The sequence below is a fragment of the Acanthochromis polyacanthus genome, chromosome 18 (assembly GCF_021347895.1).
Source record: "Acanthochromis polyacanthus isolate Apoly-LR-REF ecotype Palm Island chromosome 18, KAUST_Apoly_ChrSc, whole genome shotgun sequence".
In the NCBI taxonomy this organism is placed as follows: domain Eukaryota; kingdom Metazoa; phylum Chordata; class Actinopteri; family Pomacentridae; genus Acanthochromis; species Acanthochromis polyacanthus.
The window spans coordinates 25,657,529-25,685,479 of record NC_067130.1 but is presented as its reverse complement, the minus strand read 5'-3'; the positions used below and the strand labels follow the sequence as shown (position 1 = coordinate 25,685,479).

At 38.9% G+C, this 27,951-nt stretch overlaps 2 protein-coding genes across 3 annotated transcripts in view; one reads left to right on the top strand and one right to left on the bottom strand.

The window, feature by feature from the left end:
* LOC110964377 (ras-specific guanine nucleotide-releasing factor RalGPS1) overlaps positions 1-27,951 on the top strand; it is a 106,305-nt gene that overhangs the window by 39,057 nt on the left and 39,297 nt on the right. For both annotated transcript variants that reach the window (XR_007937736.1, XM_051938899.1), the window contains exon 8: positions 1,469-1,595. Coding sequence is in view for 1 of the 2 variants with exons in the window: in XM_051938899.1 (XP_051794859.1) it covers positions 1,469-1,595 (127 nt within the window). In the remaining variant the exon portion in view is untranslated. The remainder of the gene's footprint in view (positions 1-1,468; positions 1,596-27,951) is intronic.
* Positions 3,374-22,673, bottom strand: LOC110964378 (angiopoietin-related protein 2-like). Its single transcript, XM_022213085.2, has 5 exons — positions 21,826-22,673; positions 12,471-13,394; positions 9,420-9,613; positions 6,357-6,627; positions 3,374-5,094 (listed from the first exon to the last, which is right to left on the bottom strand). Exons 2-5 carry the CDS (start codon positions 13,357-13,359, stop codon positions 4,895-4,897), a joined length of 1,554 nt encoding a protein of 517 aa, XP_022068777.2. The 5' UTR covers positions 13,360-13,394; positions 21,826-22,673; the 3' UTR covers positions 3,374-4,894.

Sequence of the window (27,951 nt, the reverse complement as noted above, 5' to 3'; positions counted from 1 at the left end):
CTGCTGACTTGATTAACTTTGCAGGAAAGTATTCCACCTATTGCTGTGCGATTGTTTCATGTACATGTCAACACCAAAAATTGAATTACTGGTATAGCATCTCAAACTCCATAATATCTTCACATCACTCATTTTGGTCTACCAAAAACTTTAAGTTTAGATTTGTTGGAGAAAAAGAAAAACAGTCCTGTGAATCCTGTCCTTTAAAAAGCTAGAAGGAAGCAGAAGCAGGGAATGTTTGGCGATTGCTGACCTCAGACATCCTATATAAATTTTAAAAAGTACACATTGTGCCGTGCTATTAGAGCTTGATCGATCCTTCCTTCAAATGAGGGATAGTTTGTAAGTGTATCAAATCAATGTAGTAATTGCTGTTGCTCTGTGCGTAAATGTGTGCACCTCTCTTTTTTTGAGATGCTCATTGGTAATATTGATCCTGCTCCTGTCCAATGCCAAAGTATGTCATAAATGAAGAGAATAGTCCTTAACAACTAGAGGCAACTAAACTGTGGCAGCTTACTTGTCTGATGTAAAGACAAGTAGACCTACACAGTGTGAACTGCCAACAGATCCTGAACAGACTGAACTTCTCTATGTTCTCTCTTGAATGATTTATAATTCAAAGAATTTAATGTAGTTACCAGCCTGTCTGTTATTGTGATAGTACAGTTCAGACTTGTATTGTGCTGAAAGTGAAATATTACTTGGTTCGACCAAGTAAGGTTGCTGGTAAAGTTTTTTCACAAAAGTGAACAGGATGCATGTTCAGACTTGAAACCGACAGTTTGCCATCAGAGTTAAAAAAAAAAAAATGAATGCATGTCTGAAAGAGACCTAAGTTGCTTGTAGATGGGACCACAAGCTTCTATGTGTTTTCTACATCATAAATTTGTATAATTCTCAGAGGTCTACTGAGGTATAATAAGCTTTATATTTATCAATATGGAGTGATGTCACCATTTTTAATTTATATTTGGCATTTCTTACAGTACCTACATCCACCAGCACCTTTTTTTCTCTTTTTTTTTTCTTCCTTTTGGTTCCTGTACAATTGATGGAAACTATTACCACTCTCCCAAGTCACCGACTTTGTGTCTGACCATAATTATTTGGTCACAATTTAACAGGAAAACAAACTAGACATTACCAAATTTGTCTGAGTCACGTCAGGATGATATACTGCCAGTGTCCTCTAACTCAGTATAAATAAACTGTACCTAATGAGCTGGCTGCAGCAGTGTTCTGCATACATACAGAAAAAGACACCTAAAAAAAAGTATTGAGTATTTCCAGTCATACATAATCCTCTAGCTCCAGCTGTTAATTTTAAAATAGCAGTTAAGTGTTTCAGAATACATTGTAAAGTACACTGTAATTTAGTTCAGGTAAGATACCTGTGATGTAACAGAGTTCCTGCTCAGGTAAAAAGGAGAAATCAACCATGTGATTGTTTCTTCTGTTCTTGTAGTTAATCAGTCGAAAAGACAAGGCTACATTTGAGAAGCTAAACTATCTGACATCCAAGGAAGAGAACTACACCCGCATGAGAGAATACATCCGTTCCCTGAAGATGGTGCCCTGCATTCCTTATCTTGGTAAGTCTTCCTTCTATGTCTCAAGATTATTCCAACACCTCCAGCTTTAGAATTTTTTTTTAAAGCCAGTGCTTTCAGGGCTAAAGTTGGTTTTTCGAGCCTGAAAACCAGCCATACTTTCGTACATTTTCTTTATTATAAGTTAGCAATTCATTCAACATCACACTGAAACTGCCATGTGGAACACAATATCCAAGTAAAGGTGAAGCATGTTTGTAAATGACATTTCCACAAAACCTTTCAGTTGTAACTCTCAAAACCCTTTTATGAAGATGTTGTCCGGGAGGTTAGAGTTTGAAGTGATGTAAAATTTTCGTAATAATTGTTTATTTTTACATTTTGTTTGAGTTATTTTGTGCGTATTACCTTTATTATCATTTTGTCCTTTCATGCCGGAATCCAATACAGTGGACAGTTATTCAAATGCCGACTGAAATCACATTATTCACAATAGTTACTGCAAACCAGTGGGAAACTGTCAGAAATTCTGTTGTACAATAAATCCCTCAATAGGTAGTCAACTGCAAAAGTTTCACGGCGTTATTTGTTTGTTCAAATTTCGACAAGGGTCATCTTTATTATTTTATCTTAATGTTTATTTTAAACATTTGATGTGCATTGTTAATCTCAATCAAAATAGTTGAAATAAAAAAACAACTGGACATGTTTAAGTCTTGCTTGGTAGTAATGGGAAAAAAACAAAAACAATGTCAAGTAATTCAGACTTGGAAGGTTTGCTATGTTTTATTTTCAGGGTAGTTTTTTGTCATTTTGAATGTTTATGTCTTCTAATCATTGTGCAGCTCTTCCCTTGTATATAGATAGTGTTTTTACAGGTGTCATTAACCTATTGCAAGTTTACTGTAGTGGGAACATACTTGCACTTAACACACGTCCCTCTGCTCTACAGTAGTGAAACAGTTTGAACTGAACCTGCAAGCTTAGCTTCACTACAGCCATCAGTTATCACTTTGTTCATTACAATTCTGGTAAAGTTTTGGTTTGTCTTGACAATGAAAGCTAAAGGTGAGATAACACAATGATATTTCTTTCTTTTTCTCGAGTTCTATTTAAGTGAGTATGGGTCTAAATACCGTATGCAATAATTGAACATATTCATGGTTTGAACCTGTTTGAGTAGTTCATCAGCATGTGCATTAGAATTACATACCGGTAACATCATGATGAGCATAATTTTGAGACGCGTGCATACTTGTGGTATCCCACCACCACAAATAATGCACGCACACACACACACACACACACACACACACACACACACACACACACACACACACACACACACACACACACACACACACACACAAGACAAGAGTATAATACAGGGTTACTGTCCTCCAACAGGTTTTCAATATTCTGGTAATATTTTATTATTGTCTTCCAATATTGGAAAAAAAGAATTTGCTATCTAGTAGGGAATTATATATTTTTTGGGTTTTGGAAAAGACAAGTCATTAGTAAAAATGTACCTTCACAATTGCAAGTTCTTGAAATCCATTTTTCAATCTTATCCTAATTTTTTACTAATTTAATGAGGCACATGATGGAGTCATGATGTGGGGCGGAGCGATGCAGAGGGGGAGCTGGGGCACACAAGTGGACACAATAGAAGCCAACCATTTAAAGAGATATTAATGTTAGGTGGCGGTTTTCAGGAAAATGCACATGACAGTGTAGACATTTAATGGAAATATGTTTCATTGTGCAAGCGGTTCGGGTGCTTGGTATTTGTCAAATGAGATCATGAGGAACACAAGGAAGCTGTACATACTTTATTGTAAAATCAACAACATACAGACTATAAAAAATTCATAATGAAGCAGAATATATACATACTCATACAGTGTCGGATTTTTCAGACCAGAAAACATTTGGTAGACAGAGGGAATAATAGGTCATACTCAGTTTAGTTTTTGTTTAAATATATTTTTTAGCTCTTTTTGCCTAAAAAAAACCCCCAAAACAAAACAAAAAAAACTCAAGTGAGATTCTATCTTTGCTTTTTATGTTTTGTAAATTCTGTCTACATTAGAAGTCTTTAATTGAACTCACAGTGTCCATAATAAACAGATGTGGCGGTAGGTCTCAGTACCTTGGAGCTGGTATCTTTAAAGAGTAGTTAAGCTCTGTGGTAATGTAAAGAGGCATTGGTTTACCTGGATTGGTTTAGTTTTGTTTTCATTTTTTGTCGTTTTGTGGGAAATATGCAGTTTGAGGCCCATCCATGTATGTAAGTGGTCATCTCGTGCCAATACTGATCATTTAATCGAGAATTTGTAATGGTCCTAGTAATAGTTGATTAAAAATTAATAGTTGATAAAATCATCTGACAGGGTCCTTAGCATAACTGTTTTTCCCGAAAGTTCACTATAACGACTTGTCAGATATTGTAAAATCATTGCAATCCACCTGTGCATTCACATCACTTAAAGAATCATATTCGTTGTATTTAGTGACACATTTGTCATGAATGTTATAGTCCACATTCTCGACCTTTTGACGTTTGTTTGGAATATTGAACTTTGCACTTTGTTTACATTCTAAATGATCAACAGATCCATCATGTTACCTGACTGATTAAATTCTTTCATATGTTTCAGGTGTAAAAGACAGGAAATTAGTCTGGTAAATGAAATGGATTGTAGGAAAATACAAAAACAGATTTCTCTCCTGTAAAATGAATCCCAATATATATTATTTATACATAATTTACTGCATATGTAACTAGCACCGATAGCAACCAGAAGTATCACTCTGTTACCAGCAGTCAGTTTTCCCTGGATATAAATCTCTTTGCTATGCAATTACAATTATTCTTTTGCAATTATACGTAATTGCAATAGTGTGCATTTTTTCAGTTCATAACAGACAAGGAAATCGTAAGTTTCATATAATACAGAATTTACTGTATGTTGTTGACAAGCACATCAATAAAAGCAACAAAACCGAAATAAAAACCTGGACAAAGGCAGGTTATACAGACAAGAAATTCCATTAATTTAATTCTATGTGTGTGCTTTTGTTGTTATGTGTGCAATGTGACTTTGTGAGCTCAACAAGAAACATAAAACCTGTACCTGTAGAAAAATGTAGAAGTTGTGCATGGCTTCAACTGTGTCACTACATAGCATTTACAGCTTGAGTTTATATCACGAGTGCAAAGCAACCAACAAAAAATGAAAGTTCAAATCAAGGATGCCTGTTTTTGTGGTACAGAAATGGAGCCCATTGACAGGAAATGTCCAGTAAACTCGCTTCACTTTTAACAGACTGAGCTGTTAATGGAAAGTGTTAGCACTGGGTCGTATCATCATGCTCACTTTCTTTAGGGAATAAGTTCCTCCTCTGAACTCAGCCCAGTACACTCCGTCCTGGTAGCGGCTGCGGTAATGCCCACCACGGTACCACACACCATTCAAGTTGGAATGAGCACAAGCATTATACCACCATCCTCCCTTCTGGTAATGGGCACAGTTTCCTGAAGACACAGAGAATCGTATCACACCAACTGGTACATATTTGAACTTCTACCATCTCAGGGGTTATGGTTAAAACTCATTATTAATCAGTAAGTCCAATACTTTACTACCCTGCTGCTCTCAGCATGCTCCATGTGAAGCAGCTTCTTCTGTGGATGTAAGAGTGCAGTCTACAACAAGTTAATGTGTACATATTTATGTAAATCAACTCCTGTATAACACTGTCTCGCATTAGTAAATGCAGGAAACTTTTATCTTCTCTGCTCAAAAATACAATATTTTTTGGGCATGTACTTTGAATAACACTAGAGTTATTGTGTTGGCAGAGATATTAAATAAGGCAGGTTTATTCACATTTGGTAATTCAAGATGTATAATATTGAAACTTTTGCAGAGCTGCTGACTTGAGCCAGCCAGCTGTGTTTAAATACCTCAAGGGGCATGTGTTTGCTGATATATTGGTAATGCAGTCTGGTTTACTTGTCAAACCTGAATCTCTGGATTCAATTTTCTTGAACTTAAAATATTAGAGAGAGCCATTTTCTCCTGCCCAGAGATTTTTTTTTCTCTTTAGAGAAAAAACAAACAAACAAAAAAAGCAGAACTGCTAAAGATTTCAAGAAACTACAATGTACAAGTGTTATTGCTTGGAATTATATTTTAGAGTAAAGTAAGTAGTCCTTTAGGCACCTGGACACATTTGGTCAAAAATGTACAATGCTGAGTTGGAGCAGTCTGAACATGTCTTGTCTTGTAATACTCTGCAAGTACATGCATCTTGACAATGGCAGTGACTTAACTAAAACTACCACAGCTTGAGGCTGAAGCCAATGCTAATGTATCTTAAAGTGCAACCCTACTTATGACTGCTCAGCGCTGGCTCCAGAAAATTTCCAGGTTCCGGCTGGTTTCATTTACAGAAGCATCAGCTTCTATCTAGGAACACTAAGACGGTGTTTGTTTTTTCCTTTTAAGGAGTCATTAAGATCTCTGTTGTTAGGTGTGTGCCCTAAACCACTGTAGAAACCTTCAATTCAGAAAACTGAGTAGCTTGAAATAGGTCCAAATATTGGCAGGTGTCTAGGTGCCATGAGCTGTGTGCGCATAATCTGAAGCCTGAATTTCTGATAGGAAACTCCAATACATATGAAAGGGATGTATTGAATCAGATTTTTTTTTTTTAATTTAAATGGCTAAAATGCTGAAACTGAAAGCCTGCCAAAAGTTGCGACTGTCTTCTCGTTCACAGCATTACACTCACCTGCGTAGACATCATGGTCTCTATCCAGTGTGGTAAACTGCTTGCCATTGTGCCAGGTCAGAGAGTCTCCAGCATTGCCATTGTATCGGCCGACTCGTAGCCTGTAGGAATCAGCCTCAGACTCTAAACGGAAGCTTGCGTACTCTGCAAAGGTCTTGCGTCCGGTCCAGTCTTCAAGTGTCACTAGCAGTTTGTAGGTACCCTGTTTGGTCAGCCAATAGATGTTCTCCAGGCCCAGCCAGTATTCACCATCAATGTTTCCAAACCCTTGCTGTGAAAGGAGACAGATGTTGGATTAATAAGAAATAGTTTTTTCGTACTATTCCCAGCATGTGATTTAACAGGAAAGGCTACCGTGACGATCCTTTTTACAAATTACAAAAAAACCAGTATTGTCTCTTCTTTGAGAGGTGAAGCTGAACGACTCAGAAACCACCTGTGTTTTCCAGGCATCAGTGAAATGCTAGTGTGATGTCAGAGCAAGAGACCAAGAGCAGTTAACCACACAGATCGTGTTTAAGATCTTCTCAACCACAACTCACTGTGTGTGAAACCCTGGCTTTGTTCATTGTTTTTGTATTATTTATGACCCATGGATTTATTATGGTGGAAGTCACCATTCCTGCCAGATGTGAGTGTGTAATGGGTTTAAAGTGCCCTGTTGGCTCATTTAGGGTGGGTGAGGGAATGACTGATTTGGAAGTACTCTGCTTTTGTCTTGAGTTTAAATTATTAAGTACAGACTGAAACATAATCACTGTAGTCCCCAGGATGTTAATCCCTGGCAACTAGAGCTTTCACCACCTGCATCCATTTTTACATAACGCTAGGTCCCACCAGTAGTAACAGGGAAATACAACATTGGAATGATGTCAGTGTTTCACTGCATTGGCAGCAAGGCTAAGAGCATGTGTAGTTAGTTGGAAATTATTCCATTCCTGCTGTTGTGTTCTCATGCATTTGGTTTTATTGAGTTCATCTTACACTAAATCACATATTACCCAATGAAATGGGTTGGCCAAACGTAGTAAAGGCAGATTATAGCTGTGGAGAGCATAAATGATTGTTTATGTGGCAGACTATTCAGTTCACTTTAAAAATTTTCATTTTTATGTCACAGTGGCAATTTTTAAAATTAATCACTGACATGATCGTTGTACATTACTTTTTTGTCATTATCTCTGACCTTTTAAAAAAAATTCTTTCTGATTTTACAGTTGCTATTTATCTACCATAGAATAAACCTCAGGACCTCAGAATCGAAGCTCTCAATTTACTAGTCCATCTATGTTGCAACCCTCACCTATGGTCATTAGCTCTGGGTAGTGAACAAAAGGATGAAATCACGGATACAAGCGGCCGAAATGAGCTTCCTCCGCAGAGTGACTGGCCTTCGAGAGAGGGTGAGAAGCTCGGACATCCGGAGGGAGCTCGCAATAGAGCTGCTGCTCTTTTGCGTTGAAAGGAGCCAGTTGAGTTGGTTTGGACATCTGATTCGGATGCCTCCGGGGAGACTTCCTTTGGTGGTTTTCCGAACATGTCTGCCTGGGAGAGACCCTGGGATAGACCCAGAACCCGCTGGAGGGATTGTGTATCTCATCTGGCCTGGGAACGCCTTGGAATCCCACAGGAAGAGCTGGAAAGCGTTGCTAGGGGGAGGGACGTCTAGAATGACCTGCTTTGTCTGCTGCCTCCGTGACCCAACCAATATGCGGAAGAGGATGGATGGATGGATAGAAAACAAAAATATATAAACTAGTTATCCAGAATTGAAGTTGAGCAGTCCATTGCTGGTTTATACACGGTTATTTGCCTCACTCTCAGATTGTGTACGGTTCACCGGCCCGCGTTTTGATATCTGCATAAGCATTTTTCGAAATAGAACGACACTGCCAACTCGATGATAGAAACATTATACACCGATGGAAAGCTTAGATTCTCATGAATCCGCCGGTATAAACCACTTTCAGATGTGATTACCACAGTGGGTAATATAAACACATTTGTCCAACAAACAATGAATATCCATCCATCCATTCTCTATACCCGACTTTAACATACACAGCGCGACTCATATTTGCGGGTTCATTATTACACACAGATGAAAATATTCCACAAAAAACGGCCATAATCCAACCTTGGACATCCAGACGAATCGAGCCAGTAAAATATTTTGTCCAAAACATGTCTTGAAGTTGGTATATAATCCACGAATAGGTCGTTTTCGAGGAAATGCACCTCGCGATGCGCGTCCAATATTCCCTGTATTTCTCGTCATATTTTTATTTACAAATAAAATATTAGCGATTTTTTTTTTGTACTGAAAATGGCTGGAATTGACTGTACCTTATAGGGCTACGATGAATTTGCAATTTCACTATTTTTGAATATGCCTCCCATTAAGGGTCTAACAGAGTTGTACTCACATATTACATACTTGAAGTGAAGCTCCAGTAATTTTACAAAATACCGGGCTTTGCAAAAGTTCTGTTACACTCGGTTTCATAATCTTTAGAGACGTTTACATGTCGGAAAAATTCCATTAAACAAACTGAAAGTTCTACCTTATAGGCAGGTGTCATTAATACAAAATTTTTCTCCGGTGAAATTGTATCAAGATGGAAGTCAAAAGAGTTGAGATATCTGCTCTCCTTCGTGCTGGCCACAACAAGTCTGACAGAGCCAAACAGCTGAACATCAGCCAGATGACCGTCCACAGAGTCGCGGAGAGGCTCAAAAATGATGAAGAACTTTCAGGTCTTCACCATTCTTGCTTAGCCAGTTTTTGTTTTTGTTTTTGCAATGAGGAATGATCTGGCTGCACTTCATTATTATTCTACTGCATTTGGCAGGCTTATACCCACTGTATTCGTCTGGTGAGTCAGAATAGCATTGCTCTAAGTTCTTAGTCCATTTTTAAAGATTTTGAGGTCTGTCATTTCTAAAATGTACCACCCCATCTCCAATTACTGCCATGAATGTTAATATTTTTGTAGCTTTGTATCTGTGAAATATCTAGACTTCACATAGAACCTGATAAATCTAATCCCAGGTTCTCTTTACCTTGTATGTCTCCCAGTTCCTAAAAAAGTTGACAGAGCCATCCTGGCGTCTTTGAATGACAGTCCAGCCACTAGGGTCCTGTGTCTGGTCACACCAGACCTGCATGAGCCGGTTGCCACTGTCTGGTTTTAGGAGATGCATGCTGCTGGTGGTGTATCCATTGTCCAGAGCCTCTAGACAGTCTTTGAAAGGCCCTGCAGAGATGAGGGTATAAATACGAATGGAAAATGTGGTGTATGTTAATCTACATCAATTTTCATGACTGACAGCTGTCATCATCATTATTATTTTTACAGACACAGCGCCATCAAATGAAATTTAAAACCACATGGACAGAGGGCTTCTAAAAAAGAGAAGTCACAGCTGACCATGTGCTGTGTGTGCCTAATATGACACATGCATTCCGGTCTCTTTGCTACCCACAGCATTAAATATTACTATATGCAGAACTGCACTATGTTTCTTGGTAGCAATGAAAAACACAATATACACTCTTGTACAATGTCACTTAAATATCAAATGATTGAAAATTGTGTTACCTCTCAATATTTGCATTCTTTTTAAGTTAAGCAGCAAACAGTACTCTTATGAACATTCAAAACAAATACTTCAGAAAAGATCATAGCTGTACACAGAAAAGAATTTCCAGAGAAATGAAAAACTGCTTTTGAGACTTCACAAAGATGGAAAAGTATACAGGAAGATTGGTGACCAACTAAAAAAAAACCTTAAAGATGATGTTGCTGTAAAATAGCAGAGGGCAGTGCACTACTTGCAAACTCTATTTGTAGAAAACTGATGGGCAAATGCTTTAGACTTGGCACAGGGATTATTAATAGGAAATTGAATTTCAGTAACAGCTGAGACAGTGCAAGGGGGATTGCTTAATGCCAACCTCCATGAGCAACATCCAAAAAAACAGACCCTTGTTTGCTCTCTGGCACAAAACTACAGAGTAAAAATGGGATCAAAATGAAATTTGTATAATATTGAGAGAAAATTATTTGGTCAGATTAGATCATAGTTTGTGTTGAGCTCAAATAGCATTTGGCATGTTTGATTTGAACCTGGTCAGGACTTTCATGGTGAATACAGACTTCTGACATTGAAGCATGGAGGTGGGAATGTGATAATATCCATGAATGCAAAAGGCATTGGAGAGCTCACATGTATTGATGACACCATGAATTCCTGTGAATATGCAAAATTCTGTCTGAAAGGATGACTCCCAGTCTGTAGAAGCTTAGCAGAAGGAGAATCTTCCAGCCCAATAACGATCCAAAACAAACTGCCACAACAGTCAAATTTATGAGCCCTTCCAAATACATTGGCTAGCTTCAATCCAATAGAAGATGTATTTTGCAAAAAAAGGCAGAGCAATACAACACGAACAGCAAAGAACACTTGAAAAAACTGTCTCAGAAATTTATGCTACACTGCTATCCTCCACAAAGAGGAGTGAGTCTGTCGTCAAAATACAAGCAAACAGATGAAATTAAAAAAAAAAAAAAAGATTGAATTTGCCGCAATGAAAGGTGTACTGACTTTGATGCATGAGGTTCTTACTGGGGGCCTCTGCTTTTAATGTAGTTGATCTAAACAGTTCAGTTTTAATTTTAAAGAACCATAATACCCTACTGTAGAAGTATTGCAGTTACTGTACGGTCATCCATCCATCCATCCATTCATCCATTCTCTGTACACCGCTGAATCCTCATTACGGCGCTAGAGCCTATCCCAGCTGACTTGGGCAAAGGCATGGGACACCCTGGACAGGTCGCAAGTCTGCATGGCGACCTGTCCAGGGTGGCATGCACAGGGAGAACATGCAAACTCCATGCAGAAAGATCCCGGGAAAGCCGGGACACGAACCAGGGATCTTCTTGCTGCAAGGCGAACATGCTAACCACTACTCTACTGTGCAGCCCCTGTATGGTCATGCAATTTTGAATTTTTTTGACATTTAAGTGATATTACACAGAATGCACCCACTTCTGTTCTTCACTGTAACACATAACTGAACTACACATAGCCAATAAAATACTAAAAATCTAGTCTATTTGTATTTAAGCTTTTGTTGTTTTAAATATCATCAGAATTCTTTTTTTTGTTGTTGTTGTCATTGATAAAATTCACTGTTTCCTTTCCCACAGCAAAGGCTACCATTTTTTTTCTTCAATGCTCCATTTTTATTCAATTTTGGGCTGCATTTTGATTGTTAATTGTGAATCTATTTACTTTGTTAAAAAATCTACTTGTCATCTACCAACCATCTTCACTGTCAAGAAACTAAGTATATTGAGGATTGCACCTTGTGAGCGTCAAACACTGAATAGATGAATGCATTCACTTTATAATGCTTTGTACTTCACAGATATGACTTACAGACTTTTTAAAAGAATATCTTACTGTAAGGACCAATAGGGCATCAGTTGCACCTGTCGTAATCATAAAGGCCTCCATGGTCATCTGTATGCATGTTCTCAGTAAATATTGGACACACTGACCAAATATAAAATAGTCACTGTGATGTCACCCACTGGTCTATTGACTTGTGAAGCCTTGCGTTTGGTATATGACCCATGTTGTCATATTCTTTTGAAACCAGACATAACAAGCAAGTGTTGAATCTGAGTAAAGAAACCGAGGACATTGCACACACTGATACAGTAGTGACATGTCAATCACAAGGTATCCCAGCCCTAAAACACACCCTGGTTGATTGTCTATTTAAATGTTGTCATAAATTGTAAAACATCATGCTATACTTAAATAAACGTGAAACAAGTGAATGAGACTGTAAACTCATTAGGAAAATGTTAACTGAAATAACAGAACAGGGTAGAAGAAGGATAATTTCCTCATCGACTGTCCTATTATCAGACTTCCTTTTGCAGCCAGATGTTGGCTTTTTGAAAGAATATGGGTTTAAGGCACTTTGGTCTTGGCTTGACTTTTCAGACCCAAAGACAATCAATCTTTTATACTTAATTCATTGATTAACAGGCCTCAGAGGAAGATGCATAAGTGACAGTGTGGACAGCTACTTACCAGAAGGCTCATTTGTCAAGCTGTATGTTGCAGATGGCATTGTGGACAGTGGAGGTGGTAATGCTTTGGCATTCTGGTCACTCTGTATATCATTAGTCATGGGATTGTTGGTGTGACGGGTATAGGTGGGTGGATGGTAGGGTCTGTAGCCTCCAGGAGACAATGCAGGCAGAGGAGGTGGGGGGATTGCAGGAGAGTGAGGCTGGATAGGATGCCTGTGCTCCTGTGCCACACGATGCAAATATCCCCCCTGCTTACAGTGCTCCTCTAGCTGCACCAGGAGAGCACTCTGGTTGCTTGTAAGTGCTGACAGATGCTGATACTTATGTTCTAGCTCATGATATCGTGAAGCTAGCCTCCCCATCTCGTTTGTGTGGTTGAGTACGTGGATCTCCAGCTGTGACACCTCCAGAGCATTGTCTCGTTTACGAATAATTTCATGCAGCAGCTGCATGTAGAGCTGTGTGACTCGGGAATTCATGTTATGACTCTCCTTGCGTAGCAGTTTAACTTCATTGATTACACCTCCGTCGACCTCTACCAGCTGCCGAAGCGCCTTAATCTGCAGTTGCTGCCTCTGCAATTCACTGTTGAGGAGTTCCAGCTCCTGCATGTTGACCCGGTTTTCCAGCAAGGCGTCAGGCTCCTTGGAGTTCACACAGATGGCTCCCTTGTTTTTCTGCTGAGGGACAATAAAGGTGTAAGAACATTTGTCTGTTTGAGAGCCGCTGTAGTCGACAACGGCACGTTTTTGCCGTTTTGATGCATAGACGAACTCTGTCTCATGTATGTCATCACTGTTCCCAAATTCCTGAGTGTCTCCCTGGAGAGTTGACTCCGGTCCACAGAGCAACAGGAGACCACGCAAAACCACCACAGTGAGAATCATAGCACAGTCCTCGTGCGTCCAAACCAACACAGTTTCTGGAACAGAGGAGGAGGAGATAATCACTCAGTGTTCATTTTCACTTCATTGAGCTAGTGTTACTTGTATATGAATACTTATGAAGTTGCTGGATTGTCATCTGTGTTCTCCAGCTTGTCTCTAACTGTGTTTGTCTGCTGTTTCTTGCTGAACAGACAGTGTACAGTACTGACAGAGGCTGCCAGCAATCACGTGCAACTCAGTCTCCTAAGTACTAATCTGTATTCGGTAGTAAATTCAAGAGAACTAGTAAGTTCGTAGTTTAATTAGTAGTTGGATTACAGCTATTGTCAATGTTTAGTAATTTAAAAATACTTATATGTTCATATCTGTTAAAGTTGGTATCTTAATTATTTTCTTGCAATATCCACTCCTGCCAACTAAAACATGATTAAGGTATTAATAGTTATGTTTAGGTCAGAGATTCCAACCCTATGATCCACATACTGGTACTGGGCTTTTGGGAAACAATCTTAAATATCAAATTGACTGGATCCCTTCTTGTGCTTCAGTTTGGCTGCTTTTTCAATACTGAACCAAGATTTCCGTCTTATTCTGACTTTTTCCTTAATCTAAACAATGACACAAGCTTTAGATGCTCAGACACCTTGGCCTCACAGTGGCTTAGAAATTTGCATTGGATCATGTAAATGCTAAAATGCTGCTGAAGCATTCCAAATTCTTGATAATATATATATAGTATACATAGACTGAGTAAAAAATAACCTAAATGTGCAGATGTATAAAAGGAAAGCCCAGCATGAAGTGTCTTCATCAGACAAACTTGATATCTCTGTCGTGTCTTAGCTTTGTAAACCTCACATTTCTCTGGCATTGGATTTGGGGTTTATGCATAGCTTTGTTAATATGACAATTCAACATTTGCATCTATTTCAAGTTATGACGAAGGTGGCAATGTTATTCCTTTATTTATACTTTTATTCACCGCACTGACCATTTAGAACATATATTTACATGTTTGTCTTCCATGGCAATGCACCATAGTAACAAGTTGTTTTCTTGTTTAACCTGACCCTCAGCTTTCAGAACAGCTTCAGTCACTTGTCGTTAATTACATGTAACAAAGGTTAAAAAAATGAAGATTTCTAGATTAAATACTATATTGATACCCGTCAAAGTAATTGCTCCCAATTTCAGTCATTTAGTAACTAGTCCCTCCAGGAATTTGCATTGTTGCAATCACAACAGTTAACACAAATTCAACGACTCTCGTGTGAATTCTGCACGAGTTTGCAATTTTGTCCAATCACTGCAACTTCTCCACAATTTTGGCCAGCTTTCCGTGAGTTCCACCAATCAAAGCAGTTCCCAGCGCAAACGCAATGCACGTACGCCACTGAATTTGTTTCTGTGTTTATGGTTTGAAGATGCAGAAATGTCTGATTCATAAAAAAAATTACTGCTAAAGACCATGTAAAAAAATTCCTTGATGTTCTTCATGTAGGCGGAGGTAAACTGTTTTGCACCCATGCACTGTTGTGGTGGAATGCAAACAAAAATCATCGATTGACAAACACTTTTCTACCACGAAATATATTAAGAGAATGGCTGAAACGAGTGGACCACAGACCAGGCAAACCACTGTTACAGAAGCTGTTGCATTTAGATCTGTTGCGCGCACTCGAAGAATGAAGGTATGTTAGATTAATTAATTGACATGACCATCCGTGAGCTTGTGTGTGTGAATACGTGTGCCAAGACGTGAAACTAACTTTTTAAGCCACTGACAGATATGTCCAAATATGTGCCTTACATCTACCAACTGCTTCAAGTTGAACCAGTATCTGGCTTGTGCTAATTTCCCACCATGGTGTGTGAGCTTGTGTAAATGGGTTGGAGCATATTAAAGAATTAGTTTTGGAATAAATATTGTCACTTAAAATGTTGACACATGTTCTAAAAGCTGAAAAAAATGCAACCTTTTTACAACTGTCTCCGTGTTCTTCAATTTCATCGCAACAAATATGCTTAAAACATCGCAACTTCCATTGCAATATTTTAGAAAAGTTGCCACAAGTTCAAGCATTTTAGGCCACAACAATCTAAAAAAAAAAGCCTTTGAAATCCTGGAGGAACTGATTAACTATCATAGACAAGAAAAGAAAATAGAAAGGCAAAACACAAGGTGGCTTCAACTTGAACCCATACAGAGAAAACGTTGCTCTTCTTTGCAAAAATCTATGACCAAGAAGGCATGCTCAAGTAAATTGATTATTTTTCCGCTCTTGGCTCGAACCACATAATGGTCACTGGTGTTTCATAATGTTTCTTGGAATGAGAAATGCCATCACAGCCATGGAATGTTCAATAACACAAAAACACAAGTAGGAAAGTCCCTGAAGATAGTAGTTACTACATGATTCCATGTTTTGCCAAGTCCTGCCTCAGCCTGGTCAGTTCAGCCACTGTTGATAGACTTCATACATTTTCCCATAATCCAACAGGGGCCGTAAATGTTCAGCTATTTCTGGCATATGCCACAGAGCTTTTGCTCCATGATCTACCAATTATCGGCTTCTAACTGAAACTCTTTCCAACAGTGGGACTTTTGCCGGAGTCTAAGAACTTCTAAGAAAAATCTGAATTTCACTCACCGAGAGTATGTTCAGTTTTAGTTCCTGTCTCACAGCAGGCCTTTGTGGAACCCTAATATATAAAAGTATAGTACAGTTGGAAATCCAGAAAGTAGAAAGTGATATAGGATCAGTGAAGCTGTCTCTCCTAAACTGGTGATAGCAGGGTTTCTGAGACAGACGTTTCGTAGGCGTGGCTTTTCAGGACCCCTTACCTACTGACCAGGAAATAAACTATGGGACAACTTTGTCTATAAAATGAGATTTCTGCTGTTCTATAATTTCGGTCTTGACAAAATAACTAAAAATAAGAGGCGTTCTCATTTTAAAAGTCATGCGCTGTCAGGCTACATGAAAGAAAAACTACGTAAACGCGGTTGGGACGAGTGGAGCTGTGATCACTGTTTACTGCAGTTTACTGTTTACCAGCATACGGTGTACACGTCATTTAACAAGAAGTTCACCAAGCCGGGTGATAACAGAATGCTGAAGTGTTCAAGAGAATTGGCAGGTTTAGATCACATTGTACCTACACTGTCTTATTTAAATAACACAAACGTCAAAATTTGACCAAAACAGCCCAGCAGTATTTAACGTATTGGATTTGAAATGCGGCAATTTAGCAAAATTCACCGGACATTCATGTTCAAACCAGCAGCAGAACTTTGTTGTGTCATACTACTCTAAACTGACATGTCACTGAGAAAAGACACCAATTCTTTTCAGTATATCACATATACTGGGGCATTAGCTCAGGTGACTGAACAGGCGCTCTATAAACAGGAAGATAAACCCGACGCAGCGGCCCAGGTTCAACTCCAGCTCACGGCTTTTTGCTGTAGGCTTTCTCCCTACTTTTCCGTCTGTCTCTCTACTTACCTGTCAAATAAAGCTAATAAAAAGGGGGAAAAAATAACATTTATTCACAGCTTTTGGTAGTCATAAGTATAGAAGTGTAAAGGTGTTCAGTGAAGAGGCAGTTTTTAGTCTGAGAGGGAATCTGCAGATGGAACTTAGCATGGAACAATTCAGCAAGATGATCTTATTTGGTCTGTTTTTATTCATTCTTATTTTATTGTTTCACGTCTTGAGTTGTGAGATCTTGTTTGAAACAGCAGCTAGCTATATAGTTCAAGGGTGGGCTCGTTAAGGTTTTGTAGAATAAATATCCTCATCTCTATTATTGTTCTATGTCTTCAGAAATAAAAAAAACTTTAATTTTGTGTTCTGTAAAGTCAGTGCATTTAATTTACAATGCATTCATTCTATAGAATACAATGTTGATTAACTTGCAATGCCCAAGTAAAATAAATAAATCTTGAATAACGGGGGGAAATGAAGATGAAGCATATCGTACGTTCTGAGGGCTGGAATGTGAAATCTCTGATTAGAATGTGGTCAGATGGTTTATATGATGTCATTGTTTTACTTAAAATCTGTTTAAAAGTAGAACAACTCAGGTCCAACTGGTTTATCGCAGTAAGCTTTGAAAACGGTCAGTGGCGTTTTTTTGCACAAGCCAACTTGGCAGCCGCCTAGGGCGGCAAACTCAAGGGGGCGGCATGATGAAGGGGAAAAAAATCATTAAATACAATTCCCTTCATAAGCACGCAGCTGAGTAAGCATCCATTGACACTCTGATGGTGTTACGTTACATAACAAATGGCGCCCTCTTCAGGTCAAGACTCAGAGGTGCACCCTCTGCTCTCTGACCGACGAGACCGTGGGGGTGCACGGCTGTGGCGAAGACGGCCCGATAGTGTATAGGTTGTTGCTAGAGGTACGGACCCGTACCCGTCGCCTGTGGACTACAGATACGGCACTTGCCATTTGCCAATCAGATACGCGAGATCTGGTCATGTGACTCCCGGTAGACGCTAGCGGTACAGACCCGTAGCATCGGTACTACAGGTACGGACCCTACTAACCCTAACCTTAACCTTTGCTTACCTTTCAACAGTTTGCAGTGGTTAGCAGCTTCTTGACTCGTGAGACTCGCGTACGGGTCCGTATCTGTAGACACTACCTAGTGGGTTTCTCATTTCCCCCCCACCCCCACCCCCACCCCACCCGTCAACAGGAAAGGCGAGAGAGTGCGTGTTTACCGGTGACTGGGCGCGACAGACTGACTTGCCTAGGGAGTCAATAAGGCTAGAACCGCCACTGAAAACGGTAGTAGAACTTCTCTTGCTGTTTCTGTCTGACTGAGGACACAGACTGTCACCAGTTAAACTGATGGAGATCATCACACTCTGCTGCAGTGAATCGATATTTCCACTCCGTTAGGTGGAAGTCCTCATTAAACCGAGTATTTTATTGGTAGACTGAACAGCCATGAGTCCAAACAGAGCAATAACGACAATGTTAAAGCTGACAACAAGAACATTTCAGAACAGTTTATTGACGTCTGTGTGTTTTGAACAGGCATCGGTACACTCACCTATGCAATGTGTTGCCGTTGTAACAGCCTAACAGCTGTCTCGCTCACTGAATATCACCAGTTAATCTTGAACACCGGTTGTAGCCTAAAATATTTAGCATAATTAATTTGTGTGCAACCGGCTACCAACCTAGCGTGGAAGCAGCCAGCAACAGCACAGAGGGGAGCGGCAGTGACTGTCGGTAGAGCAAGGTCACACCGACCAATAGGAACTCTTGTCCCTTCCACCAGCGTTGGCCCAGCCCATTTGGTTCAGTCAGATTCGCAAGCAAAACTTTAGGATTCACAACCAAAACTTTTAAGCTTGCAGGCAAAACTTTAGAAATCACAACCAAAACTTTTGAACTTAAAAGCAAAACTTTTGAACTTGCAAGTAAAAAATATTAGTTTTGATTGAAGTTAAGTCAGTATGTTCTCAAATTATTATATTTTCATTTGCGACCTGTTCTGTTTTGATCTTAGAAAATTTTTGGGGGGTTGCCACTTAAATTTTTTTGGTCTCAGATCTATTCTGTTTGATTGATCTTTTATTTTTTTTGATTGCAACTTTATGTTTTTTGGTCTCACCTCTCTTTTTTGGTTGCAAAACCTTTTTTGATTGATTGAATAATAAAGAAACAAAATTCTCTCCATAGGATCACCAGATGTGAACTTAAAATGTCCGAAAGGAGTAGTAAAAAAGCAGTGGAAATGCAGTTTGCACATCCATGGTTGCACTGTACAAAAAAAGAGAAGAAAACTAAAAAAAAATATCTACGAAACACCGAAGGTTGTCAGGACCTGCTGTACTGGCTGCCACACTCACGGTGCCATTTAAATTTTTTTTTTTTTTTTAAATTAGGTTGATATAGGTGAATAAGGACTATTTAGTTGTCCCAGTTTGTCATTTGCCTACTAAATAACAATACAAGTTGTATTTTAAACAGGTTTTTGACAGATTTCTAAAGTAGTTTTGTTTTCTTGTTTTTATGACAGGTGGTGTAATAAATTTGTTGAGCACAATGTACTTATACACTCCTCTCCAAACATAGTTCCTTTATTTATTTATTTATTTTTTTGCCGTAGACTGAAATCATTTATTTTGACATCAACCAATGAATATAAAGCAAGAGATCAACATTTCAGCTTTTATTTCCAGATATTTACATCTGGATCTGATACAACATAGAAGATAGCACCTTTTATTTGAACACACCCATTTTTCATGTGAGTAAATTATTGGAACATGTGACTGTGACAGGTGTGTTTTGTTGCCCTGGTGTGTCCTACTACATTGATTATTCAAACAACAAATAGTACCCAATGTCTACATCAGCAACAACCTCCAGAGGGCAGGAGTGATCGTATTACAATCTACTGTTCCCAGAAGACTTTGTGAACAAAAGTACAGAGGCTACACCAGAAGATGCAACCCACTCATGAGCAAGAAGAATAGGAAGGCCAGGCTGGAATTTGCCAAAAAGTCCAGAGATGAGCTTCAAAAATTGTGGAACCCAGTTTTATGGACTGATGAGACGAAGATGAAACTTTACCAGAGTGATGGAAAGGCTAAAGTTTGGAGAAAGAAAGGATCTGCTTATGGTTCCAAACATACAAGCTTATCTATGAAACACAGTGGAGCAAATGTCATGACATGGGCTTGCATGGCTTCTTCTGGGACATGCTTATTAATCTTCATTTATGGTGTAACACATGATGGCAGCAGCAAAAGAACTCAGAAGTGTACAGAAACATTTTGTCTGCCAATTTAAAGAAAGATGCAACCAAACTGATTGGGACATCCTTCATCGTGCAGCAAGATAGTGACCCAAAACACACTGCCAAAACAGCAAAGGAGTTCATCAGGGGCAAGAAGTAGAAGATTTTAGACTGGCCAAGTCAATCTCCAGACTTCAACCCGATAGCGCTTCATTTTACCTGCTAAAGAGGAGACTGAAGGAAGTAACCTCCAAAAACAAACACCAGTTGAAAGAGGCTGTGGTGAAAACCTGGAAAAGCATCACAAAAGAAGAAATTTGGTGATGTCAGTGGATCACAGGCTTGATGCAGTTACTACAAGCAAAGGATTTGCAAGTGAATATTGTTTTCTTTTTCACTTTATTTTAAGTCTATCTGTTCCAATACTTTTGCCCACCTAAAAATTTGGTGTTCCGTTATGATTAATGCTATCTTCTAAGTTGTGTATCAGATCCAGATGTAAGTACCTGGAAATAAATGCTGAATTGTTGATCTCTTGTCTTATATTCATCGTCTGATGTGAAACTCGGATGTTTTCAGTCTACAGCAAAGATAAAGGAATCGACCTCACTGTTCCAATACTGTTGGAGTCTGATGGAGTGTATATCCACGTATCTGTACCTATGTGCTGCTCAATTCAATTACTTCAGTTAAGTTCAAGGTAAACAAATACCTCCCTTCACAGTGATGGACAAAAAGAAACTTTGGCAGAGCCAGGCTTAGATAAGGCAGCCATCTGGCTAGACTGGTTAGGATGAAGGTAAGGTGGAAATCAAAACATTGTACAATGATTTATTTTTTTTAAATATCATTTTTGAAATTTTGACACCAGATCAAGTCAGTTAAAAGAACAAATCAAAGACAGATAGCTACAGGAATACTAGAAAGGGCTTATTTGGAAAAACAGAATGAACTACTCGGAGTGTGTATTCCTGATGTGTGCACTTGACAGTTAAGATGAGGATGGGATTTCACAGTGTAGTATAAAATGTTGAAAGATTGGCCAGTTGACTTGGCGTTCCCTCATCCAAAGTATAGTGTAGTAATTGGCTGCACAAAAACACAGTGAACAGATAACTCTTCCTGTATAGTAGCAGATGCGCTTCGTTCTTTAAATCCAATGTGCATGAGAAAATGAGACTCGTCAAAATTCTATCGGCATTAGATATTAAATCAAAAAAGTGCATTTTTTTAAACTAGACTTTTTTATTAATTAAAAGTTTGTTCTCTGGATTATAAAAAGACTCAAGTCACTGATGAGGTGACAGTAACAGTAAATTTAATCCCAATGACTCAGATGTTGGTCAATCAGAATGAAGCCATGCTGCAAAGCTTTGTTCAAACTCACAAAAATGTAACTTCAAGTGAAGAAGTTTACATTTCCAACAATATCAAAGAGGAAATTATATGTACCACAGGTGGAGTATTTCAATTTTAATCATCAGTAATGAGTCAAAATAGGGAATGTATACATTACTGTCAGAGTGGATTAAGTGTACTAAGACATCCTAATTGCCATTTAAAGGAGCAAGGCAAGGAAAACTGAGTAAAGGTTATAAACTGGCAAAGATCAAGGGGCATGTGGCCACAGAGCACCTTCACAATTCAGTGTGTTTCATATGAAATGAAAATGTCATGTCAGAAAGTTGCATGACTTACCTCCACTTGTCTGTTTGCTTATATCCCTTTGCTTTGTGGCTGGTTTGACAAGAATCCTCACCAGTCAGTCACTCCACATTTCTTGTTTTTGTTTATTATTTTATCAGTGAACTCAGTCTTCTGTAAAGACCATCCTGAAAATGTCGTACCTGAGATGACGTCTGTGCAGTGTCCAATAAGCAGCAGCAATAGTCAACGCTTTCCTATTGGAACTTCATTCAAGTGCAGCAGAGCACTTTTCCAATTCTGTCAAGTGATGATTTCTAAACTGGGAGAACATGCTTGTTCCTTGGGTAGAATGAGCCCGTTCCTCATAAAGACTTAGCCTCACTCTGTCTTTCTTTCACTACAAGTGAGGCACTTAGTGTTGCTTGAAGTTATTAAGCTGTGAGCTACAGCGACGCCCCTTTCCACTCCCCTTGACAGCAAAGAGATCGTGGGAGCATGACACAGAGGCTCCAAGCCCCCCTTCTCCAGCTAAACCCTTGTACCAGACCATCATTCTGCTCTTGGGGAAAAATAGTTTGACTTCTTTGTATTTTTTTTTTTAAACCAATCACAATTGTGGGCAGGGCTAAGCAAAGAGATTCATGTTTGTTGTTCAGTGTGCCCTCAAAAATAGTGATGGATGTTTCAGTGGAATATTTACATGCAGGTAGATGAGCACAGTCATCAAAATAGGAAATTCACTGCAATAAACTAGCAGGGTTTCTTGATTGCATGATCAAAATCCTCTGCAAAGTTTGAATTTTTCAGTATGGTAGGTTGCTGCTTGGAGATGGTTGTTTCTCCTAATGAAGAAAACGGTAACTCATAGATAGCGGAAGGAAGGACAAAGCCGACTGAAATGAGCAAAGGCTTATACTTGCATCCTACATCTGGTGAGTCAGACTGGCACCATGGATGTATTAATAGAGCTGGATAACATGGCACTACTCAACATTGCTGCTTATTTTTCCCCAGGTTGTTGCAACAACAACAGCAACAAAAAATCCCTGCAGCAGAAAGTGCCTTTTCCTCATTCACCACCATTATAAATGATGTTGACTGGACATCTCCAACTGCAAACAAGGTTATTTATCACCCTATTCTGAATTTTCACTGTTTAAGGTCTGAGTAGGAACAGTGATTTGGAAATGAGGGAGTTGAATAAGTGAGCAGTGGCTTTCTTTCTATTACAAATATTTTTTATTTTATTTAGCATTTATTTAAGCAGGTTAGTCACATTGAGATCAGAGATTTTCTTAACAATGGAGACCTGGCCAAGAGGGCAGCAGCATAGTTGCATAAAAAAAATAAACAACCAATAAAATTAGCGACATTAAAACTTGCTCACATGAAATAGTTGCACACAGACAAGACAGACTGCAATGATGTCTCCACTCATTTCTGCTTCACACAAAAAGAAAAGCAAGGCCTGTTTCTATAGTAAAAACCTGTGGCTCAGGTGGTAGAGCGGGTCATCAAATGATCGAAGGGTTGGCGGTTCGATTCCCTTTCTTGCCATGTGCTGTTGTGTCCTTGGGCAAGACACTTAACCCACCTTGCCTCCAGTGCGGCTACTCACACTGGTGTGTGAATGTTGGTGGTGGTCGGAGGAGCTGTAGGTGTGGATGGCCAGCCACGCTTCCGTCAGTCTGCCCCAGGGTGCTACAAACGTAGCTTACCAACACCAATGTGTGAGTGAATGAATAATGGAGCCATTGTACGCGCTTTGAGTATGCCTTAATAGAAAAGCGCTATATAAATCTAATCCATCATTATTATTATATTTAAAAGTAGATACCAACTCAGTTTGTTGACCATTTCTTATTAAAAAAAATTAAAAAATTAAAAAAAATTCTCACAATGAAGAGCTCACGGTTTTTGATGTGGTACAGAACACTCATGTTGTTTTGTCTGCATTTACAAGTTGCAGATGACAAAGTTGTCCCTGTACTCTATCCAATGCTAGTTGCAAGTTCAGTCTGGAAAAATGTGTGCTCACCAAAGGAGTGGTTAGCACACAGTAACAGTGGAATGATCTCTGAAAATAAGGAAACAGTCAGAATGAATGCACTCTACAATTGTATGCAGCCATTTTGTTTTGCCCAGCGTCTCAAAATCCCTCAGTTGAGATGAAGTTGAGGTAATTTTGTAGCTGCCACTATGATGTTAGTATAAGCACAAGCCACTTGTGCTCCAAACAAAGAGGATGTGCACTCAGTGAAGGACCTAGGATCCCTGACCCATCACTATACACACCAGGGAGCAGTGATTCCTATCACATCTCTGGAGGTCATCAGGTACAAACCTCACTTCAACGGTTTTTCGTCTATTTAGTCCCACAACACCTCCAGGAGGCTAGGCGGTTCCATGCTCATTTGCCTGGACCAAGCCCCAAGCCTCTCTGGCCAAATTAAACATTACCTACTATTTCTGCATGCATAAAAGCTGCCTCTGCCTCCTGCACTGCTGCTCCCGGGTTCCATTTCCTCCTCCTGGTAGGATTCGGAACCACATTGCTAACTAAACTGTCCTTACTGCCACACATTAGGAGCTCTGTCCTAACCTTGGTGCATTTAAACTCCTCTGTTTGACTGGATACTGGCTGCTAAAGTATCCCTTTCCTATACAAAGCTACAATGCTTCAGCACCTGGGAATACCCAACCATTTCCTGATATAAGAACTAACTAACCTTTCCATTCTGTCTGCAATGGATAATGGGACTTCATAAGTGGATATGAAATGTTAAATGATAATGGATGTCAAACCGTGCATCTTGAAATTGCATAGCTTGTGAAGGGGTGTTACCAGACCCTTTTGGGGTACCAGAAAAACCACACGAAGTATTAAAAACACAAAATCAAAATATTGGAAAAAGGTGTTTCTGGCCTTCCTTGCATCATTCTCCATAATCCTGGACTGTACTAGGAACAAAAAGATGTCGTTTCTCAGCTTGATTTGTTTTTTTTTCTTTCTTTTATTTCCTGCCTTAAAGACAACTTTTTAATGCACTGACATGTAATCTGAGATGTTGATCTGTGAAACCAGGCAGTTTGTCCATTCAGACAGTTTGCCAAAAGCAGAGGTGGAGGAGTTTGGATACAGTTTGTTATGTTGTCATAGTAATTACTGGTTACATAACACCTGACAAACATGCTGAATAAATAGCCAGTGAATCAGTATTTGTTTTTAATTGCATGGGATGGTCACAAAACTGGTGTGTGATAAGTCATTTATCTATGGATTCGAAACAGCTTGCTTTTGTCTCAGAGAAAGGGTGGTTACATCTTGAAAACTACACTTTGTGGAAAGAGTAGTTCATGTTGAGTGGTGTTTTCTCTGTACTGCCAACGCCTTCACACCGAAATTTTAGATGTTTCAATATCACTATTTCAGCTTCATAGCAGCTATCTTTTCACCAGTCAGTGGTTAGTTCTTTGTTTTTAATATTGTGCAGTCGGAGGGACTGTGGAAGTGTAAACACACATAAAACGTTAGTACAAGGTTCAGCTCTAATTTTTATATTGGAGTGTCACAAGTGTGTGTGTGTGAGGGGCTGGGGGATTCTTGTTTTCTTTTTTTATGATTTGTCCGTATGTGTGTTGTAACAAAGAGGAATATGTGGTTTGGATTTGTATGTCATGCAATGCAGTGTCTTTTCCTTCCTGCATGTCATAAAGAAGTACAGGCCTCGGCCAGTGTCTCTGTCTTTCATAATTTCATTATTAATATCATATTTCATAAACACGCTCTGCTCTGGTAGGCCTGTTATTGGCCCACCATGGAGCTATGAATTCTTGACAGCATGTAATTGAGAGAAAGCAGTTAGTTACCAGCACCTCAGATTAGAGCCCAGATACATTCTGCACAGAGTTCTAGTAGCAGACACATCTCTACATCAACTGTTCAGCGGAGGCCGTGCCAGTCAGGCATTTATGGTCAAACAGCTGCTAGGAAACCACCACTAAATAAAAGCAACAAGCAGAAGAAATTTATTTGGGCCAAGAAACACCAGGAATGAACATTAGACCAGTGGAAGTCTGTGCTTTGGTCTGATGAATCTGAATCAGATCTTCGGTTCCTGCCACCGTGTCTCTGTGCGACATAGAAAAGATGTATAGATGGTCTCTACATGCATGGCTCCCACCGTGAAGCACAGAGAAGGTGTGATGGTGTGGGGGTGCTTTACTGGTGACGCTGTCGGGGATTTATTCAAAACTGAAGGCACACTGAACCAGCATGGCTACCACAGCATCTTGAAGCGACATGCCATCCCATCCGGTTTGCATTTAATTGGACCGTTCCAACAGGACAATGACCCCAAACACAGCTCCAGGCTGTGTAAGGGATATTTGACCAAGAAGGAGAGTGATGGAGTGCTGCGTCAGATGACCTGGCCTCCACAGTCACCTGACTTCAACCCAATCGAGATGGTTTGTGATGAGATGGGCCACAGAGTGAAGGCAAAAGATCCAACAAGGGCTCAGCATCTCTGGAAATCTTTCAAGACTTTTGGAAAACCATTTCAGGTGACCACCTCATGTATTACTGAGAGAATGCCAAGAGTTTGTAAATCAGTAATCAAAGCAAAGGGTGGCTATTTTGAAGAATCTAAAATATAAAACATGTTTTGACTTAATTCACACTTTTTGTTTACTACATAATTCCATTTGTGTTCATTCATAGTTTTGATACCCACAATGTAAATAGTCATGAAAATAAAGAAAAAACATTCTTTAGTATAGTATAATAAGAATATAAGTAGAGACTATGGCAATGACTGCACATAGTAAAGACAAAAAGAAGAAGACAAGGACCATCACTACAATATCCAGTCAGTTAACGTTCTGCTTTATTGATATATGATTCAATATCACAGAATATATCACTTGGAAACAGACACAAATTGCGCTGTATGTACAAAGTGCTATCCAAATACAAAACAAAAAATCATAAGATCAATCAACATGAGAAAATAATTATTCCTTTGTCTTATTATGTTAACAAGACAAAGGAAAATATATTTCAAAATAAACATAAATGAGAACAGTGAGAAGAAACTGATCAAGTTAAATAGGTGAACAAATAAGTAAATAAATGAGTAAGTACATGAAACACAAGAATAAATAATTACATTTTATATTTTCAAATGTATTTATTTACTATACAGGCTCTTAAAGTAATATTAAATATTAGCAAGTGACAGTGAAGATAACAAAAAACAAGTTTGTAAATGCATGAGAAAGTAAATAAGTAATCACATGCATAACTACAGATATTAGCATGAAACATAATTAAAAGAATGAATAAACATCAAAAAATCTTTAAATGACATTGTCAGTGCTAAATAACTTTGTAAAATTATAACATAAATTATTTAAGGAGTTAAAAAGGACAGAATGGGCCTACACAGATTTAAAGGCAGAGCAACTTTTAACAATAAATCACTGAAAATATGTTCAGCTGATGAATGAGCAATACTAAACATTTTGAAATATCGAAATTTGTACAATTACTGAAATACAAAAAAATGTGAATGTATTTACAAGTATTATGGGTTGGGGTTAGTGCAACAATCAAGTTTCAGCACTGTCACACAATTAATGTCAATATGTCAATTTTAATCTTTTTTATTTGTTTGTTAAAGCAGCTTAAGCGATTGCAAAGCACCAGTTTGTATTTTGAGTGACAGCTGCCCCTCAGCACTTTCTGTTGCAGAATGTCTGTGTCTTATGTAATAATTTCTTGTGGACACCTTGTAAATGGGCTTTGCTGTATGTCAGAGAAGCAGGGAGACAGAAAGCAAAGCTGCACAGTTCTGCAGATCCAGTACAGCTGAAACACATTACACTCCACAGCACATGACATCATCGGCAAATATTTGTAAAGCATTTCACGTTGTATTATTCAGACATAGCACTGAGGATAGGACTGCCAGCACAGCTGATGTCTTGTACAGCGAGTGTATCTCATTGGGATTTGGGTGCAACGTTCAGAAAAACACAACATAGCATGTCAGTCATTTATAGCTTGTTTTAAAGCTGTACCTAACAGATGTTTTCCCCTGAACAGCATGCACGCAATATATATTCAGTGCCAGACTATGACTTGACCACTCCCAAACATTACTTTTGCTCTTT